At 40.8% G+C, this 19,315-nt stretch overlaps 2 protein-coding genes across 6 annotated transcripts in view; both read right to left on the bottom strand.

The window, feature by feature from the left end:
* Positions 1–224: 224 nt before the first annotated feature.
* On the bottom strand, positions 225–9,456 carry LOC110982691 (dual oxidase maturation factor 1-like). Of its 2 annotated transcripts, XM_022241298.2 has the most exons (10): positions 8,985–9,447; positions 8,280–8,337; positions 7,830–7,967; positions 6,217–6,324; positions 5,447–5,600; positions 5,021–5,187; positions 4,122–4,169; positions 3,485–3,759; positions 2,697–2,866; positions 225–1,729 (listed from the first exon to the last, which is right to left on the bottom strand). In XM_022241298.2, the coding sequence occupies exons 1-10, from the start codon at positions 9,147–9,149 to the stop codon at positions 1,582–1,584; spliced, it is 1,431 nt and encodes a 476-aa protein (XP_022096990.2). In that variant the 5' UTR covers positions 9,150–9,447; the 3' UTR covers positions 225–1,581. The 2 variants fall into 2 exon arrangements, 1 of the variants encoding a protein (XP_022096990.2); XR_015425173.1 differs by lacking the exon at positions 225–1,729 and having other exon boundaries at positions 2,728–2,866; positions 3,277–3,759; positions 8,985–9,456.
* A 1,536-nt stretch (positions 9,457–10,992) lies between these two features.
* LOC110980995 (dual oxidase 1-like) overlaps positions 10,993–19,315 on the bottom strand; it is a 32,312-nt gene continuing 23,989 nt past the window's right edge. For all 4 annotated transcript variants that reach the window (XM_022238117.2, XM_022238125.2, XM_022238133.2 and 1 more), the window contains 11 exons: positions 19,099–19,207; positions 18,474–18,685; positions 18,004–18,234; positions 17,781–17,874; positions 17,443–17,492; positions 16,707–16,988; positions 16,077–16,306; positions 15,350–15,508; positions 14,868–15,023; positions 14,072–14,200; positions 10,993–13,204 (listed from right to left, as the gene is read on the bottom strand). In XM_022238117.2, coding sequence (XP_022093809.2) covers positions 13,082–13,204; positions 14,072–14,200; positions 14,868–15,023; positions 15,350–15,508; positions 16,077–16,306; positions 16,707–16,988; positions 17,443–17,492; positions 17,781–17,874; positions 18,004–18,234; positions 18,474–18,685; positions 19,099–19,207 — 1,775 coding nt within the window. In that variant the 3' untranslated portion in view covers positions 10,993–13,081. The remainder of the gene's footprint in view (positions 13,205–14,071; positions 14,201–14,867; positions 15,024–15,349; positions 15,509–16,076; positions 16,307–16,706; positions 16,989–17,442; positions 17,493–17,780; positions 17,875–18,003; positions 18,235–18,473; positions 18,686–19,098; positions 19,208–19,315) is intronic.

Raw genomic sequence — 19,315 nt, 5'->3', positions numbered from 1 at the left:
GATGGGGGAAATTGTTTTCCTGCTGCCCAAAGGTCTTTCGCGGCACCGTGAAAACGAAGAATGATCTTTAAATACCGTTGGATATCATTTGCTTTTCTGATAGTATACAATGTACATGTAATAAAACAGTTCCACTTTTTCTTATTATTAGTTCTTGCCCATATCCATATTATATAAAATTTTCCCTCTCTTTGAGACAATGACAATTTTTACTCGAGACATAATTCTTTCATATTTTTACATTTTTTGTATTTCTCTGAGTATGTAAATGACACAACCTTTCATCCTCTATTATAATTTTTGACGTAGCGTTACTTTTTTGTTCTTTTTGAGCTTTTTCTTATTCCATGTACATGTAAACTAAAATTATCACACGATAAAAACAAATCTGCGTAGCACTGATGATGAGAAAGGTGGACATATTATAAAATAAAATAGTGTTCACCATAATAAATTAGATGCTGCATTTTCGTCTCAACTAGGCCTTTAATTGTCGGATCTTAGCGTTGGACTGGCGATTGGAGTGCAGAGAACTCTACATTCAAACTTGGCGTGGACGTCCCGTAAATTCAGTATCTAATTTTGTCTGGTGATGAGCACTTAACTAAAAGTAACATAATAGCGGTATTTTCCTACTCATATGCTGTTGGTTTAGCATATAAGACAAAAAAATGCAGTGCATTACACCAGGCACATTCAAAGTCTCCTGAACTCACATTATGTGTTGTAAAGCACAAGTCAATGTGCTGTAAAACACATGTCATCCCTCCTCTAACAGTTGCCCACCCCCCAAAAATGCCGGACTTTAACTTTTTCTGCATGGTCTCGTCAAGCCGGTCTTCCAACAATAGTAAGCATACGAGTAGAAGACTGCTGAAATCTCTTAGAGTAAGAATTTCCTGCCTTAAATCCTTTATTCCCATGAAGAAAGGGACGCGGAATTGTTCAATACATTTACATGTGACTGGACAAAATGCAACTACGATTGGCTGTGTAGTCCAGAAGATAATTACTGACTTATATGACATTAAAACAAGAACGCCTCCACAGTAGCTTTTATAATTAATAAAACTCTAATGTAAACTCCTTTGGAGATTATCCTGAAATGAACCTAAGTTTTTGATACAAGTAAGAAGTTGGCGTTTGTGGTTTGATGGTTGTAATTGATTTAGATGCAAATGAAAAAGGAAACAATAGAACGACATCGACAAATTGACACGTAAACAAAGAAAGACGCCATTTTTTCTCTACAGCCGAATTCAAGGGTTGTACATGATATGGCTCGACGGCGAATTTTTGACGTCAGATCAAATATTCGAGCTGAGAATTCGCAAAAAGTTGAACACACTCCATTTTGTGACGTCAAATCCGCCTTAATTTCTCAATCGCTTGCAGGCATGAACCAACCTGAACAGAACCATCCTCTGAAGTGAAATCAAGGAGGCAAAATTAAAGACGCTCCTTGTTGCAGACCGATAAATATAACTAAGGCCTATACATATGCAGTGCCCACTTTGATATGTAAGGGTTCTATTCGCTTTGCTCTGTCGTGAGGATGAAGTAAAACTAAATAAAATGAAATTAGCTCTTGGCTGACCATTCCTCGTCGAGCTCAACCTCGTTTCTTTGTGCTATTTCACTCATACGGATAGACGATATATTCAGATAGGCAGGGTCTGTGGCAACTGTATCCCCAACGGTCGTTTCGCCCATGTTCTTCACTTTGAAGCTGAGAAAAATCAAAGAGACCGAAGTTGATTATGATGTAAAGTGTTGATCCCATCAATCTTATTTGGAGTTATATCATCTGCCTGACCCAAACATTTTGTTCCAAACTAACTATGCTGTGACTTTCAATTTATTTATAACATAAAAAAGTAGATGGACATTTTGTCCATTCCATTCTAGGTTGCCTGTGCAGTCATCATAAAACTATTCAAATCGCATAGGAAAGTGCATTAAATTCCTAATTGTGTCAGTAACAAAGACACAAGGAGGATCGATCGGCTCCTTAAGCCGTAAAGCATTTATCGTCAAAAACAGCTTAAAAAATGGAGATTACCCAGCCTGTGAACGTTTTTTTTTAATAAAGCCTGGTTGATTCAGCAAGAAATCAAAATCAGCTTTCGAGTTTCATTTTTAAATGCAAAAGAAAGGCTACATTTATAAGTACTTGGAGGACATTCTTTCAGGTGTCAGTTCAAAGAAAAAAGTTTTAAAAACCCTGGCAGATCCCAAAGACCTGTTTTCAAAACCAAACTTTGATTAAATTGAAGCGATGGTGACATGAAAAAATGTCTCGCGTTCTACTCTCTGCTCTTTCTGCGTTATTATTGCCATTATTTTCCCCTTTTAGAATACACAAATCGTGAGACTATACAAATCGAAAGAGTTACCTTTACCCCCATCCCTTAGCCCTTTCCATTTTGTTTCCTTGGTCCTTTATCTGTTAACCTGTGCCTCCAAGAATCAAAGTTTCAGGAGGAAGAAAACTATGGGGGGGGGGTCCCAAATGATGAGGATTTCAGGAAATCTGAATAGTCTTTTAAAGGTGTTAATTTCGCCTTTAAGACAGATCTTGCTGGGATCCAAATGCCAGGCCTTTATTTTTAAAACTTGTGAGAAATTTTGATCAATGAGGGTTTAAATGAGAGACAAGGGCGAAGGGATTTGTTACAATGAAGCACAATTGATACCTGCGTGGTTCCGGATGGAGGCGATGTAACGAGGACGTATTCCCGGAACTACCCTCATCTGGGCCAAATCCCAAGTTTACATTACAGAGGTCTTCCGACTCTTTTTTCTTACGTCTCGGCTTGTTCTTCTGGAAGAGGGTCTTTCTGCCGGATTTGAAGCTTGACTTCATCTGTTTATAAAGTCAGAGTTTTTCCCCATTAGTTTCGCCTAGGAATGTATGCTCAAAGTGAATGTCCACAACACAGCGGCAGATCATCGGGGGGAACTTGTGGGGAAATAAGGAACATTAAAGCCAAGGCAAAGTCGCACAGCCTTTTGCCCCAATATCTGTCCTTTTTCCGCCTTTTCCGAAAGAAAAAAGGTTCCAAAGACGTGAAGACACCCCCCCCCGATCAACCGTTCACAATGTGTCAGCAAGTTTTCACTTCGACGTTCTAAGAACAACGGTCTCTAAAATGTTTTCTTCCCCTCCTAGTAAAAATGCCCCCATAAAAAAACACCCCTGGTCCGGGGGCAATCTCAGATTAATCAATCAAAATCTATCACCATGAGAAGCTATTGGCACTCCATGATGCTTACACAGACGAAACATTTAAGCTGAAGGATCCTATCCTGACACTATTCAACTTGTCTTCTAGGGGAAGTCGTCAGACAGCAAGTCAGTATGATCTATTTTGCTAGTATGGTGGCCATCCTGGCAAGAATTGGGTAAATCATATCGTTACTACTATCCTTTAAATCTGATCAGCATAACAAGCTTGATTTCTGGGCCTTCATTTTCCCGAACCTCCGCAACACTGATGTACAGGTTTCCTCTATACGCCTCCGATTCTCTCTTATCCCTCGCCTCCACGGCGAGTGCCTCAACCCGCAGGTCTTCGTTCAGCACGGAGACTGGCCTGTCGCCTTCCACATGGCGATCATCCGTAGTGGAGGATGGGCTCAGTGCAAAAGTGTCTTGGAAGTCCTGGAGTGGGTCCACGTTGAAGAACGCGGCCGTCTTGAACGGGAACAGGTCATCCAGCACCACGATAGCGATGCCGACAAGGGTGGACACTATGCCTTTGGATTATCGAATGAATAAATGGGACAAGAATGCTAAAAAATGTGTAGGGATCATGTGCAGGAAAACGTCGCCATTTCCTCTACATTGATTACCCTTAGTTACGAGGTTGCTTCGGGTTTGTAATCTTGGGAGCTGAAATTTGTTTCCAACTGCCCTGCAGCCCTACACTTCCACAAAGCAACTGTTCACATTTACTGACGCCTGCCGCGTTCTCTTTAACCATTAAGCCAGTCCGATCAAGCAACCAATCAACATCCTCTACTAAAACAAAAACCGATAAAAACAACACTACCGACTGGACACGAAATGAGACTGGTGTTACTAGTTTATTCACTACTTTCAAGCCCTATTGGCATACCTCCAGTCAGACACAGGTAGAAAGAGGACCCCTTGGAGAATTCCAGCACTACAGGAACAGAAGGGAGAAAAATATGGGGAAAATACCTTGTCAAGATGGATTACAGACAGATTTAATTAGCTAAACTCCAAATTAACTTGTCACATGATGGGTTCAAGAGCCTTTCAATCGATTTATATGCAGATTGGACAATATGTAAACGTAAAGTGAGTCACTATATGAAATCATGATGTGTACCACGATGTCGATGCCCTTCGCCCTAAATGTGTGAAGAAGAGCCCATCTAACTTCGTTCAAGCTCCAGAAAGGGTGAGCTTTGTCTTTTCGCCCGAAGGTAGTTTGATCTTGTCATTACAAATGAACAACACCAGTGTAGATGTTTACAAGATGAAGCTACACTGTCCAAAAACATGAAATACTAATTCTTTTAACCGCAAGTTGAAGAAAGGCTCACCTGAATTATCTTTCTGTTGCGCACAATTTTGAGCATAAGTGATGGACCAATAAGGAGAGGAATATAAACCTCATTTACATTGAAGTCATTTTCAATTTGATTCCATAAACTAATTTTATGAATAGCAAACTGTTGATTAGGATCGTACCAGACTGTTTTGTGATTATCTTCTGTTCCAGGCCTCTCTTTGAATATTATTGTAAATCTGGCTTAGAACAGGTAGGGTACAATTTTGTATGTTTTATCACAAATTGAAATTATTCATCAGAGTAGACAGATAACCATTTGTCATTTCCCTTTATTACTTTCATTTGTACTCTCAACTTAATAAAAAAGAGAAGAGTTAACTTTGCTTTCAATTTCAATATGGCTGATCCCTGAATAAAGTCTATAGCTCAGATCAAAGTGCCTTTGTTACAAAGTTAAAAACCGGAGTTTTAATTACCGTGATCCTTGCCAAAGGGTATCACGAGATCCGAGCCGTACCGCACGGTGGCGTAAATAACGTTAGATGACAGCAAACAACAACCGGTTAGCAACAGGAACACGCCACAGTACCGTATCACCATGAAGGAAAGGACCAGCGCTAAGACCCACACGCAGAATGAAGTCCTACAGAAAGGAACACACCGTGGAAAGAAATATAAAACCTTGATGATTCATTGAAGAACAGGAAAATTATAACTAGACAGTGAATCAGATTCTGTCTTGTATCTAAAATATTATTTTTCAACTGATAACTGATAGAATAATTGTCAAATTGCTAAATACAGTTCTGGGAAGTGTCATTGTCGGTGGAATGCCGCATGCTGGTGTGCTAGTGCAACCTGACTTCAGTATGGCAATTTCATATGCAGCGACCGAAACCTACCACATGACCATGAAAGTGTAGAAGCCGGCTGTTCTGTAGGATCTCCCCCAGCGAATGCCCTCTCCATCCAACGTGAAATACTCGGCTATCCACAGGATTGGGTACGGCAGGCCCTTCCACTGGGCTTCACGGAACTCCCTATTGATAGGGCCGGCTATGCATGTATAAGAGAGTAAAAAAAAAAAGAAAAAAAAAAGAAAAAAAAAGGCAAGAAGATAATTCACGGGTCGATAGTTGGCCCATTACAGAAGACATGGTTTGAAAATTGGCATTTTGTCACCAAAATTAATTTGATTAACACATACCGGTACCATACTTGTTTGCGAGACGCCAAACAGCAGATGGCAACTTTTGCTTAATAGGTTTTACTAACAAGAATAATTTTCTTCCCTCTTACGACTAGAGTGTGAATTTGAACAACAAGCTGTTCTGACCAAGCCCTAAGACAATTGCGCACATGAACGATGTACCTAACAAGCCTGCGTAGCCTGCTTTACTTTCTACATCTGCTATAATCGACGGTAGTGCGAAGGTGCACAGTGCAGACTTTACACTTTCTTCTGCGTTTCCATTTGACTCTTCTTTCATTGTCCATGATACACCCCCCCACACACAATAACGTATATGGATAAGGATCCACCGCCCAAAGCAGATTCGTATTACACGTGTATTATGTTCTTTAATTACTCAAATTTCTCCCCTCAACAAAAACCGAAATTTTTCACCAATATTACCGAACACCGCTACACTAAAACAGACAACTTCATTACCGAAGGGTCCAAAACCTCGGCGGCCCTGAACACAGCAGAAAGTGAACCGTTCGTTGTAGTTGATTCTCTCCCCTTTCAGCCCGCCCTCCTCAGGGTACTCTGGCACGCCTATATAGTTATCAAAATTATTCACATTTATCCGTGGCGATTTCAGGGATCGCAAACAGAGGACATTAGTTTTTCGACAGGTTACAGTTATGTGACCCCAAAAATCCCCAAACCATGTTATTTTCACATCTTTCATCGCCCGCCACTACCAAACCTTTCCACGGGTTTCTCTTTACATAATTTTGAATCACTTTGGTTCAAAATGGTTAATAGTGGGCAGACAAACAAACTCTAAATTAACTTAAGGTTCATGGGTAGAAGTATAAATATAAGATGTGGATCCGAGCAGCGTCAGCAGCACCCCTACAGATTTTCAGATGTCCGTAACCGTGCAATTTTCTTTTTATAAACTTCACCCCCCTCCACCGCCATCCCCCCAGTCCCCGGCTCAAATACTTTCCCGGTACTTTCCAGAGGCGGAGAATATCTGTAATTCTTTTACAAAATAGTCTAAAGGTTAAGTTTGCCCACCATAATAAAAAAAAATCACAGAAACTGTCGTAGGCCAAATTGCCACATTCCTTAAAAAAACAGGAATCATCTCCGACAGATTTAATCCATTAACGGTTGCTGATCGGTACATGTGTATTTGGAAAGTATCATCCAAAGGCATACCGGTATGCTGCCACACCGTTATCCTTTAATAGAGTTCTCAGCGCATTAAAGGAAACGAGTTGTTGAAACCAGAACAAGGAAAAGTAGGTAAGAAGGATGTTGTGGAGCCAACCTAACTTATTACTCTTGATACCGGTTTGTCATTTCCATAAACGGTCTTATGAAACCGATGGAGGGTTTTCTTTGCTAAAAGTTGACAGACTCAACAAACTCGAACGCAACCAAATTAGTTTTACCAATACTCGACACCAAACCAAGCACTCCGCATGGGCATCCTTAAAAAACATCCTTATCGATTCCTAAACATGGAAAATGACCACAACTAGTTTCCTATTACATATACTTAGTTCTTTTGACTGTGCTGTCTTGTTTTCAAATAATATTAACAGCTCTTAATTGCTGAACGGAAGATAGGAAATTTGCGTGCCAAGAGAAAAATCGATGTCCGGAACGAACCATCCATCCAACAAAATGCCAACCGGGCTTAACCAGGGGGAACGCCCACATTGTGTGTGAGTTTTAATAACGAGAAAAAGGTGAATCTTTGGGTCAGTTTAATTTCACTTCCTCCAAACTTGCACAAAGCCAAAAAAATATATGACACATACGACAGGGCACCAAAGCCAGCATACAAATTTCAATTTGGACCTTCCATCCAGTGTCGTCACTTGGGTTAATGTCCAGGGGCACCAGGGAGTGCACAAATTTGTTCAGGGAGGCACCACAAGACTAATGCTGCAGCTTTATAGCCAAACTGAACGAACATTTTAAATGGGGGAGGGGGGCACTCGTTGGCACGGACATCAGTACAGTTACGCCATTGCCCCCCCCCAAAAAAAGCTTGGCCCTCCCCGAAAGTTTGGTTCTGGATTCACCTTGCCGAGCCTCACCTTTTACAGTCACATTTACATTCGTCAATCCGATGTTAACTCCGATATCTGCTACTATTTCGTCCTTGGTGAATGCCTTGTAGGCAGTAGTGACATTTCGCAGTGACGAAACTTCCCACTCCTGTCCATACGTTGACACTGAAAAAAAATGGCAATTTTTCCCAATTTGGTCATACGAGCAAAGCGTTTTTGATGTTATTTTGCATATGCAGGATAAATTTTTTTTTCTGGATGAATTAAACCTGTAATGGAAACTTTTCCATGCAACGTTTATGAAGGAAGGATCTGTGCAACAGAACTTTTTTAGGGAAGGGAATCTGGGGACTGACTGTCACTCACTTGAAATAGTACACCCCACTTTGTTTCTGATCCCAAGGCCATTTCAGTGTGTCGAGACATGAAATACATGAACAGGCAACATTGTAGCAAACAAAACGAATTTATTCTTACGTATGATCGCGAGACCGATGAACATGCCCACGAAAAACCTGACGGCAGCGTAGATCCTCTGAAAAGACGAAACAGTATAAACGCACACTCAGTCAAAACACACAATGACGGTTGAGTCATTGCCTACTTATGAAGTGAGCGTGCCGTAACGGGGGTTAAATTTCAAGGGACATCTATAAGATGTATGTCCGGATTGCCCCCCCCCCTTGGCCAAAGTACATTGCCCTGGTCTGAGGGCATTCCTTTAAGGGGGGTACCAAAAACTGATGTACCTTGGCTTATGTACATGTACATAGGTTGTATACATATTATGGTAGGCATGCAGAGAGGGGGAGGGGCTACGGACCTGTAATAGGGAGATAGGAACATGTGCCTTCCCCCATTGTTACGTCATTGATTTAATCTCACTTATAAACCCTTTGTCCTAGAACCAGCTGCTTACTTCTTAATTAAAATGTGCAGATTTCCAGAATCCATCAGAAGCTCAATGAACAATGAAAAAGGACCTCGTCAATGTTAAAAAAAAGTACAGCAGCGCCCACCTTTAACTTCATTTCAACGTCCCAAATACAGTTGCAATATTATCTGCCAAATACATTCTGAAAGTCCATGACAAAAATGCCTTTTTATCAACTTCTTCCTTGAGAAATGAACTTAGGCCTAGTGCCTCCAACTGATGTCCTTAAAGGAAAGGTAATAACTTACATTTCTTCTTCGTATCCCTGGCAGGATGATGAGGAACGAAATCGCAACAATTATGAAGGCAAACAGGAAACCAGCAAAAGTCACATCAGCGGTCACGGCTGTCTTGTTCGGGCCATAGATGGCCGGTACCCCTGGATTCCGAAACGCGCTATAAGGTGTACCCATTGTCGGTCTTCAAAAAGACTTTGACAGGTTAATTGTTTCTCAAAGACCAGAAATTAAAAATGCTGCTAATACATGCGGTTTCTCGCATGACACTGAAATCATCGACGGAACCAGCGTGTTCTTTTTTAGACTGATGCCTTATTTCTGCACGACGCAAACTGTGGAGTGTCGGCCAATGGCTTCCTTCCCATAAGGGGTTTAGCAGTTTGCTTCAAAATAGATACGACATGCAGTTTACAAGAGTAAGCAATGAATATTAAAATCTGACTGTTAAACAGGAGAATCACCGGCGAGGGGTGCCTGGGCCCACTTGTAAATTATTGTGAAATGCTTATGAGATGCAGGGAGGGGCGTATCCCTCGGCGGAGTGATATCAATTCAGAAAACTAGACCACCTCTGACATCAAATCATGTTTGTGCATATTTACATCTAGATAGTATTAATTGTGTTGTATTGTATGTGGTGACATGCCTACATCCCATCATTCCATTGACGACAATGTCTACGTTATCATACCCATTAACCATACGGCAAACATTTCCTTGAAAGGATACACTTTACTGAAACTGGAATTTCCCGTGTAGGGTCCAAACGTTACCTGATTCACAATGCATTTTGAACAGAAGACGTGGAATATGAGGTCTGAGCAGAAATTGCTCAAACGATTGGGGATTTCTTGGATTTATCCAGAAACGTTTTCTGTATATGACTGGGGGGGACTGGGCAGATTTTAAGCTCCGTGTTAGTGTGTTTAGAAAAACATAATTTCTGAAAATTTAGGCTCCCAAATACCCGCAGAGCCAATTCTTACTAAAAAGAAACCTCTCAGTGGCGTATCCAGGTTTTGACTGAGAATGGGAGAATTGTTATATTTCCAAAAGCAAATGCCCACTTTATCAGAATGTCCACAAAACTTTCAGTCTTCATTAAAAAGAAAAACATAAATGGAAACATGTTTCCATCGGTGGGTACTCTCCCTTCTTTCCACCGTCTGAAACGTCACTGACAACCCTTCTATTATAACTATAATACTTCTTTTCATATTTTCTCTGTATATCTGTAACAAAATGGCAACGGAAGATGCAAATGCTAAGTGTTAATTGCTAAACAGATTTAAGAAGTTCAACAAAGAGTCAAACGAGGGGGAGATGTCCTAAAAAGTATAGGGTGGCTGCTATAGGTCTAAATACGTTTTCAATTATTTCAACTGTCAGTGTGCATTGTTGCAGGCGAAAGACATTGCTGTCACAAACAACAAACTTCACAACAGGGGCAGATGGTATCGTGCAAGTTGCATGCCATTACAGGTTCGCGGTCAAAGTCTGCTGCAGTAGACAGACACTTGAACAGTTTGGAACCCCTTCAATAAATATGAAACTAAAGCTCACATTGAGACGAGTGGTTTAAAAAGCCCCAGAAGATGTCACATGGCAAGTGCTGCAGGAATGTATTGTTCACAGTGCTCTATATCTGTGTCATGCTTGTCACAGGTAAACATGCAAAGCATACCGACAACTATGTCCCCACAGAAATGTTTTTCTTTTGGTTAAACAAAGCTCATTCGCAATATGCAATGGAACGTGGAGTTAGCGCTGCAGATGGGGGGGTCCTCCCTTCTGAAAAGGAACAAATACTTTATGAAAACATGAAGGGAAAAAAATCAGCGAAATCAAAATGATGGTTAACGAATTTATAAAAGGCACCAGGAATGGAGGGAGGACACGTGCCCCCTTGGACCTTCGTGACACGCCACTGCCTTTGCTTGATTAAATTAATCCTTGTCTTAGCCTCACGGCTTCAGTCTTTGCAAGAAGGAACAACACAAAGCCAGGAATAACATAGTTATTACCACCAAAATGACCTGTTTCTTGTTTATTAATTTCACAGAAAAGAAGGTACCACAACTAAATACATGAATATCTATAAAACAAAATGTAATTTTGACAAATAGAAATTATAAAACAAAACAACGGAAATATACAAAAACAAAGTCCGGGCAACAACGCCAATGCACCACGAAACAAGATGTCACAACAAAAATATTTATAATGGGAGAACGATGAAAACTGCAATCAAACCATACACCAATAATACGGTTATATTCAATATACAACCAGCCCCGGTAATACACTGAATATATGCCAATATGGAACACTGGTGTTGCATCTCCGAAAAAACACATTCACTTTATCAAAGTCACGCAAAATGCTGCATGTAGCTGTTTTAACAAAATGTAACAAGTGCCTGATGCAAAAGAGGAACTGTCACTGGCTATCACTACAGTCTTATTTTTTTTGGTAAAGTGTTCTAAACTACGATTTTACGGAAGCACTTCGGTTTTGTCATTATATAAACAAAATAATACATGTTCTTACAAACGTGCCTACAAGCTCGCTGATTTAAAGCTTTCTACAAACGACGTCAAAATACTGTCATCCTTGGATAATTTTTCGTGAAGTCGAAACGACGCTTTCCTGATTACCCTTTTCTCTGAAATGAACTCTCAGACTGTGTAAGGTTTCAACCGCTAGTTTAACTTTTAAGAAACGAACAAAACTACCTGCTACCATATTTGCATTACAATATCAGTAACTGTTGTAATAACGTTAACTGGTTACTTTTAAGTCAAACGAAAATCTGTTTACACATTTCTTAATATTTCAAAAAATATATATATATTATGTGCAGTGCAGTACTGAGAAAGATTTTGCCAAAAAAGTAAAATTGCGTTCACGTTCCAAAATTTTAGAAATAAAAGTGGCCTTTCAAAGGTATCCCTCCCTCTTTTCTCTTGTTTTTTTAAGAGATACTGCCACACTTTTCCAAAGGTGACACAAAAACTTCACACCATTTGTTTGTTTCCCTCATGGCCTCAGGCATCCCTCATGCACGGCAAAGCCTTACACATGGCAAGACAGAAGCATCGACTGACCTGAACAACACTGTCGGCCTGGATTTTGCTGCAAATGCATCAATGACTGTGATATGAACAGCCAAGAGGAAATACCTACTGTGAAAATCCAAACCAATTACATGTACTTCACAAATTCTTCCAGTAGTCTGGGCAGTTGGAGGCACTCAAGTGAAGCTTGCATTCTAAATCAACATCATGGACTTCATTGCAGTTGGCAAAATGTAATGTATTACCAAAACTGTAATATTCCCCTCTTCAAACGTCGGACCACAACTCATGACAAAGAATTAATAAGGTACACAAACTTTAAACCGACAAATGCATAGAAACTTATTACAGTGGAAGAGTTTCCAACATAATAGAACAGTTTCTCAAGTACAGCAGATACAAACGTCACCAGTGTACAGCAAATAATCATAACCCTGAAAGGCAAACACTGCAATACTGAATAAATTTTCCACACCCTCACTTCTGTTTTCAATGAAAAAAATTTGTCAAAATTAAGCCACTATCTACAGAGTCAATTTTCTAAATTTGTTAAAACTGGTGCTCAATGGGAGGAAAAAAGGATATAACCATTAGTACAGGTATCTGCAAAGTGTACTATTTAATTAATCCACACCTTTTACCTGCTCTTGTCCATTTACAAAATTATATAAAAAACTGTAGCGAAGTCTAATTTTAAACACCAATTAATGAGAAAAAGTACTGTCAAGTGTTAGAGTTATCTATGGTGATACAAAAATTTGTAAAATGTGAGAAAAAGTTCCAGTGAGATATGACAACACTGCACAACAAATAGCATAAAACTACACGTAGCACTTAAATTCAATGTTTCCTTTATGCATTTCAAACTTGCTGACACAGAAGCATTTTTACTTTTCACACTCTAGGATAAAAATACGTTGACAATAACAATTAATTTGTTAATTGGATAAAACCACACTCTGGATATTTTGCTTTGTACTTCACAGGCTTCAATGAAACATTGACTGACCCCTGAGAAGGAAACGGAGCTTAGAAGTTCTCAAAGTGGTGGATGAAGGCAGCACCATCATACTTGTTGAGTTCTGAGCAGGCTTTCTCCACATTGTTGGTCATGCCAGGAGGGCCACAACTGAACACACCAATCTTTCCCACCTGAGAATGGAATGGGTGAAAAAAAAGGGAAACGAGATGTTATCGTGACAAGCTTTTAGACCGATAGGATATCATAAAAATGTTTTACATGCACAGAATACTTGCCCTTTTTGCCTCTATACCTCGTTTTTTTTTCTCACACACTTTCTTTCAGCATCCTGGATGTACCAGGATAAAGCATCCAGGATGTACCAGAAATGACAGCTTTATATCCTAAAGTGTTTGAAATCTGAAGATTGACTGCACACTTGACAGAAGAACCACTCCTCAATAACCCAGTCTAAATCTCATTGACGCTCGAAGTGGACTTTCAGTCAGGGCACAGAAAATGCAGTATGCCTGGTGCGCAGTATACAGATTGAAACTTAATATCATTATGAAATTGCAGCAGGTTTGCTGGCTAAATGAAGTTGAGTCACAAGTCAGTGTCCTTGAATAAGCTAACTGAACAAGTTCATGTTGTGTGCTAAAGACACGCTGCTATTATACCACAACTCTCCTGAAGTGATTCATTCCATTGTACATTTTATTTTTCCTCGGTGGAGCCCAGAGAAAATGGAGCACTTAGAGGCCACATTAGCTTTAAGAGATATAGCACTCATTTGTAAAAACACAACTTAACTGTGTATTCAGCATGGCTCACGGAAGTCTCATTTATTGACAAACAGCCAATGAGAGTTTACCTCGTTCAATTTGAGAGTGAAAAGTCATTTTTAAATGCCCTTACATCCACTGGTGAATGTTTCCACCGTGTGAAATTGCAGCTGGAAATGATGTTGCACACGGTGCTCATCAAGTTGAAGCAGATATGGCATTGCCCCTTTTTTCGAGTGCAATGTAAAACGGTATTAACAGTGAATGTCTTACCGAGGGATGCTCTTCTTGTAGAGACTGCAGGAAGGGCTCAAACTGTGGACGCCCAAAGTGAGTGATGGAGCGTAGGCCGGTGAAGAGGGAGCGGTCCGAGATCTTTTGGAAGTGGCGCTCGCAGATGTACTGCGGGAAAAGAATTCAGCCAAAAAGGTGCAATTAAATGATCAGAAATTGACCAGCACCTAACTTCAGTTCAGAGAACAAAGGTGATAGGAACACACAGATTCTGTTGATTTTTAGGTGATATAGATTTGAATGATTCTGATTCCTATCATAGTATAAAATCTGAATGTCTAAGTCTTGTAGAGACTAGAGACTATAACCTTATAGAGGTTTTTTATTGGTGGTGCTGTTTACGGACTTGGAGACTGGGGTCAGTGCGAAAATAGGACGATTAGAAGGCAGATATTGAGGAAGGATCATTGGGCTGGCTTGATGGAAACCCTGGCCTCCTCATAATACAAGCCATATTTGGGGTAAGCATTTGTTACTTTCATCGCTAATTGCGCATTAACTACTTAAAAGAAAAGAATACAGGCCTAATTTAAGAAGCTGGAATTTTGGTGTCACTGTCTGTTGTGAGTTCTCTGTTCTTTTAATAAACTGAAGCCCCCCAAAATGCTACATCATCAATGTTTTGACATTTGTTTTTAAACATTTTGTGGACATTACAATTTCATTCACATTATGCCCATTACAGCTAATGGAACATTAACAGTTTGGTTTTGCACAGAATAAGTGGGCACCAAAAGGAGGGCTTAGGAGTGGGGCTCTGGGCGTGACGACTTACCAGCATGGTGGTGCGGAGGTCAAACTTCTGGAAGAACTGGGTGATGAAAATGTGGACACTGACAAGGTCGTTGACATCCTTGTCCTCAACCTCACGGATGATGTCAGTCAACCACTCAAACTGCTTCTGGGTACGAGTCACCCAGATGAAGTACACCTGGGTAAAAAAACATCGTGAAGGCATTTGTGATTCATGTATTCTGTATTTCAAAACCATCCATCTGCCAATCAGATGCTACTTATTGCTGGGAGACACCCCCCCCATCTGCCAAAATTGTGATGTGAGTTTTCTTGCAATGAGTAAGGTTAGGGTTCATTTATTACACACAGGCCTGTTTGTCTGTGTGCTTTACAGAACTTTATCCAAACTTCACATAAAAGGTGTAACGGTTTAATATATAACAGGTCTAAACTTTTCTTCCAAACAAATATATACTACATACAAAATGTACACTGCTATTAGAATTAAGATGCACTCCTTGCCTTCTTGCAGGTGAATTTCTGTCCCTGGGACGAGCGGTACACCAGATCCTTCAGGATGGAGGCGAAGGGAGTCACACCGATACCACCACCCACCAGAACAGACACTTCAAACTGGTACCAATCCTGGTGCCCTTCACCGTAGGGACCATCCAAGAACAGCTGAGAAAATAAGTGACACGTTTGACATATTGTTCATGCAGTGCTTGTTCAGAGCTGTTCAAGGGGCGCTGTCTAGAAGGGTGAGGGAGGGGCTGTTAGAAACAGCCTCAATGCAGTTCAGGTAAATTTTCAATTTGTATCTAAAGATGAATAGATTTTTGTTATGCTAATTTGAATTTGATGCCTCAGTGAGCTGGGCTGGTCCACTGCGTGGGAAGAAGGGAGTTACCAGCTGGATTTTTCTGGTACTGTGGGCAGCTGTAAAGGGATAGATTAGTCTGAAGTAGGAACAATGCAGCTGTTTTCATATCCTTTTGCCAAATCACCTATCCTCACAAAAACATCTTTAGATCAATTTTCAAAACATTAAAGTGAAAGGACAAAAAAAAAGAAAATTTAGAAAAACCTTGTTTAAATCGTGTTCTCAGTTCCAAAAGTTGACCTCCTGCAGTTAAAAATTGTTTAATTCTTACAATAATTTCTTTGTTTGCATATGTTTGCAAGGGGAGAGATGGAGGATACGTTTTCTTTGCCAATCGTTTTTGTAAGCAAGGCTCTGGAAACCAACCTTAGGGTAGGGTTGCTCCCGGACCACATTGGGGTCAAAGGTGTGCCGCAGGTTAATGGTCCAGGGTCCCACAGCACGAATGTGGAGTGACAGGTTCTCCTCGTGGGGAGCCGAGGACAGGGTGAAGGGATGGTATTCACTGCTGTTCAAGGTCTTGCAGGCGATGCGCACCCACTGGCCAGACTTGTACTCAAAGGTGGTAGGGCGCTTAAACTCCAGCATGGTCACGTCTGCCGATCGCAAAGTGTTTGGTGGAAGGAATGTCAAAGTTTATGCCAAAATGCACTGGAGCAGAGGTGGATGCCTAAGATTTGCACTTTATTGGCAAAGTGACAATGGCGTACTGCTTCAAGAAGCAGCACTCTGAATAAATGAGAGATATTGTGGATGGCTTAAAAATAAGTTATTGAGTTCACCCACACTACAACATTATGTAAACGATAATTTAAGAGGGATTTTAAAAGAAAGCACATTTAAAATCAATTACTGATGATTTGGGCAAAATTGTGAAAAGTGTAATTTTAGCTTATTATTTTTGCTGCTAAAACTAAAACCAATAATTTTTTTTAATCATTTTTCATCACTATAAAATATGTTCCCTGTACCCAATTCCCCAAGACTTTGACTTACTGGAGGGCAGTAGCTCAGCCTTGACTACGGTGATCTCGGCCTTCTTGCGGCTGACGCTGACCAACTTGTCCAGGGTGAAGACAATGACGGGGGGCAGGAAGAAGTAGTAGAAGAAAGGAGGTTGGACCAGGTTACCGCTGCCGTGCATAACCATCAGGAAGAAATAGAAAGCGTACAGGTTGTGGGTCAGCCAGAACAGGTTGAAGACCTTACGGCGGGCATAGCTGAAGGCGAAGGTGTACATGATGGCACACACCATGACAAGGAGGATTCCAGTGAAACCTGGGATGACGAGGAGAGATAAAATGGTGGTAAGTTGAAAGGTAAAGGTTTAACCCTCAATCCTCCAATGCTTTGACAATCCCCTCCTTGGCTTATCTAGAATATAACTGTACCCAGACTGGCCAATTGGAATGAGACTTCAACCTGGATCAGAATCCCACCCCTGATCCTCCCGTATCCCACAAAATCTGTCAGGATATAGATTTTGAAGGAGTGAGGATGTTGTTTGCGTGTTGAAAAGTTTAGTTGCTAAGACCATAACATGACTTTAACTTGACAAAGGTTCCTAGTAAGACGGTTGGAGAGTTAGGGTTAAGGCTGACCAAAACTGGACAAAAAGTCCCCAAATAGAGAAGTTCAAGAAGAACGTTTACTCTCTGATAGCTAACAACAAGTTTGAGGTAGTTCGGGATTTTGGAAGATCTGTTCTACATTATTTACAATGTCAACTCACCAGTGATGGTGCGATAGGCCCAGAAGTGGAACTTTGGAAGCTCATGAGACCTGGCAAAACAAATTCATATATCCATTACCTGCCTTTTAAACTAACACTCCAGAGCAGAAATAGTGCATGAAAATCACAATATTAATACTACTACTTTGAGTTAGGCTCCCATTCTGAGGACTTATTATAGTCTTCTGGTTTTCAATTCTGTTTTTTTCAATTTGAGAACCTGCCAAATATTTTATCTCAAAAAGTTAGCACATCTTCAGTGTAAAGGTTTTTGAAATGGTTAAAAGAGAGGGGAAAAAATCATTGATTTTATCAGAGGAGTTCAATGCTGTATTTACCCATTGAAGAAGTCACGGAACAGGCAGGAGAGATCACTGGCAGTCTGGGTCGCGATGTGGTAGAAGTTGAGGGAATGGCCAATGGTGTGCACAACTTTTGAAGAAAAGATGGAAAGAGAGGAGTTTGTATGTTATTTCTGCCAGGGCCAAATCTGATATTAATGGAGTCGGTTATTCAATTGTTTAATTTGGGCTGCAGACCAAAATTTGGGTTCAAACTCACCAGACCAGAACAAGGCCAGCATGGCGACAAACTTGTGGAAGAACAGAGCCGAGTCAAAGGGCACATAGCGATGGAGGAACGTCCCGCGCAGGAACGTGATGGTGTTCCGACACATGGTCGCCAGCAGGGTCGAGTAGGTGAACATCATGGCACTCGCGGCTCCACGAGTTACAGTCACACCGTAGCCAGCAATGCGACGGAGGCCCCCATGCTCACGCTCAACAGAGTAGTCTGTGTGTGGTGACACAAAATATTCTCAGTTTAAACGATTCACGCTTGTACAAACTTGCTACCTGTGCCTGACTAAGACTGGAAGCGAAGTGACCAGGATTTATTTTCATTGATAGGTTAATTTTGACGAGTTTCTAAAGATTGAGCAGATATTTAAGACAAATCCATACATACTGAGAACCAGGACATTAAAAACGAAGAAACTGCTCATGGCCTCTTTTAACTCATCGGAGACTTACAGTAGGCACGCTCAATGAAGATGCCAGCCAAGACCAGGTTGTACAGTACCAGGTAGAAAAGCTGCAGCCGGTTGTTCTCAATGTAGCGCAGGAACCTGTTCAGTTTTTGCTGGGTCCTGTTCTCGGTGTAGGTTGCTTTCTTGGTTTCAACACGGATCACCCGGGACTGGTAGCGGTTCTTGGCTGTTCTTGGTCTGTCACTGTCCTTTTCACTGAGTGGGAGAAAGGTATTGATGGTCTGATGAAATGCTTTGAGCACATGACTGGAACTGTTTTCAAAAGGTTAACTAACGTGTTTGGTGTGTGATTTGTGATTCCTGTGCAATATACAACAAGAGTATGTACTTGACAGCATGAAAATAACTATTCTTTTAGCAGGGAGCTTAATCTCTGATCCAAAAAACCAGCACAATTGAAAATTTTTCATTTTTTTAAGTAGTTGGATTTTACTTTTCCAATAAATGCTGTCCACCTCCCACCCACAACTGCATATTAATATATCTTTTTTATTTTTGAGTCTTCACAAAGGTACACATGCCAATTATGCATCCAATCCTGCCAAACGTTGCAAACAGGCTTGGAACACCCATCATTCAACATCAACATTGTAGAACAGTTATCTTACGCATAGGCCCGGACGATGGTTTTGCGAGCACGGGAAGGTGCATTCTCTCTCCTTATGACGGTGGCACCGCGGTCGGGAGTAGGCTGTGCAGCCTCAGGTACATCAGCTCCTGTAACAGAAAAAAAAAAGAAAAAAATGGACTTACTGGTGATGGGAAATCGCCCACAAATTCAAGAGTCAGTTCCTTGTGCTTCCTCTTTCTGGGAGCATCAACTCC

Source organism: Acanthaster planci, linkage group LG05 (assembly GCF_054643075.1).
Source record: "Acanthaster planci isolate LZ-2023a linkage group LG05, COTS_SCS, whole genome shotgun sequence".
NCBI lineage: Eukaryota > Metazoa > Echinodermata > Asteroidea > Valvatida > Acanthasteridae > Acanthaster > Acanthaster planci.
This window is presented reverse-complemented; position numbering and strand designations above follow the sequence as displayed.

Bases quoted from the DNA above. Each gene is read 5' to 3' on its own strand.
- LOC110982691 (XM_022241298.2), bottom strand. From the start codon at position 9,149: ATGGGTACACCTTATAGCGCGTTTCGGAATCCAGGGGTACCGGCCATC. The intron at 8,338-8,984 runs GTAAGTTATTAC...TCGTCTTTTCAG, and splicing joins CAGGGATACGAAGAAGAAAT to AGGATCTACGCTGCCGTCAG. The intron at 5,188-5,446 runs GTAGGTTTCGGT...TCCTTTCTGTAG, and splicing joins TACACTTTCATGGTCATGTG to GACTTCATTCTGCGTGTGGG.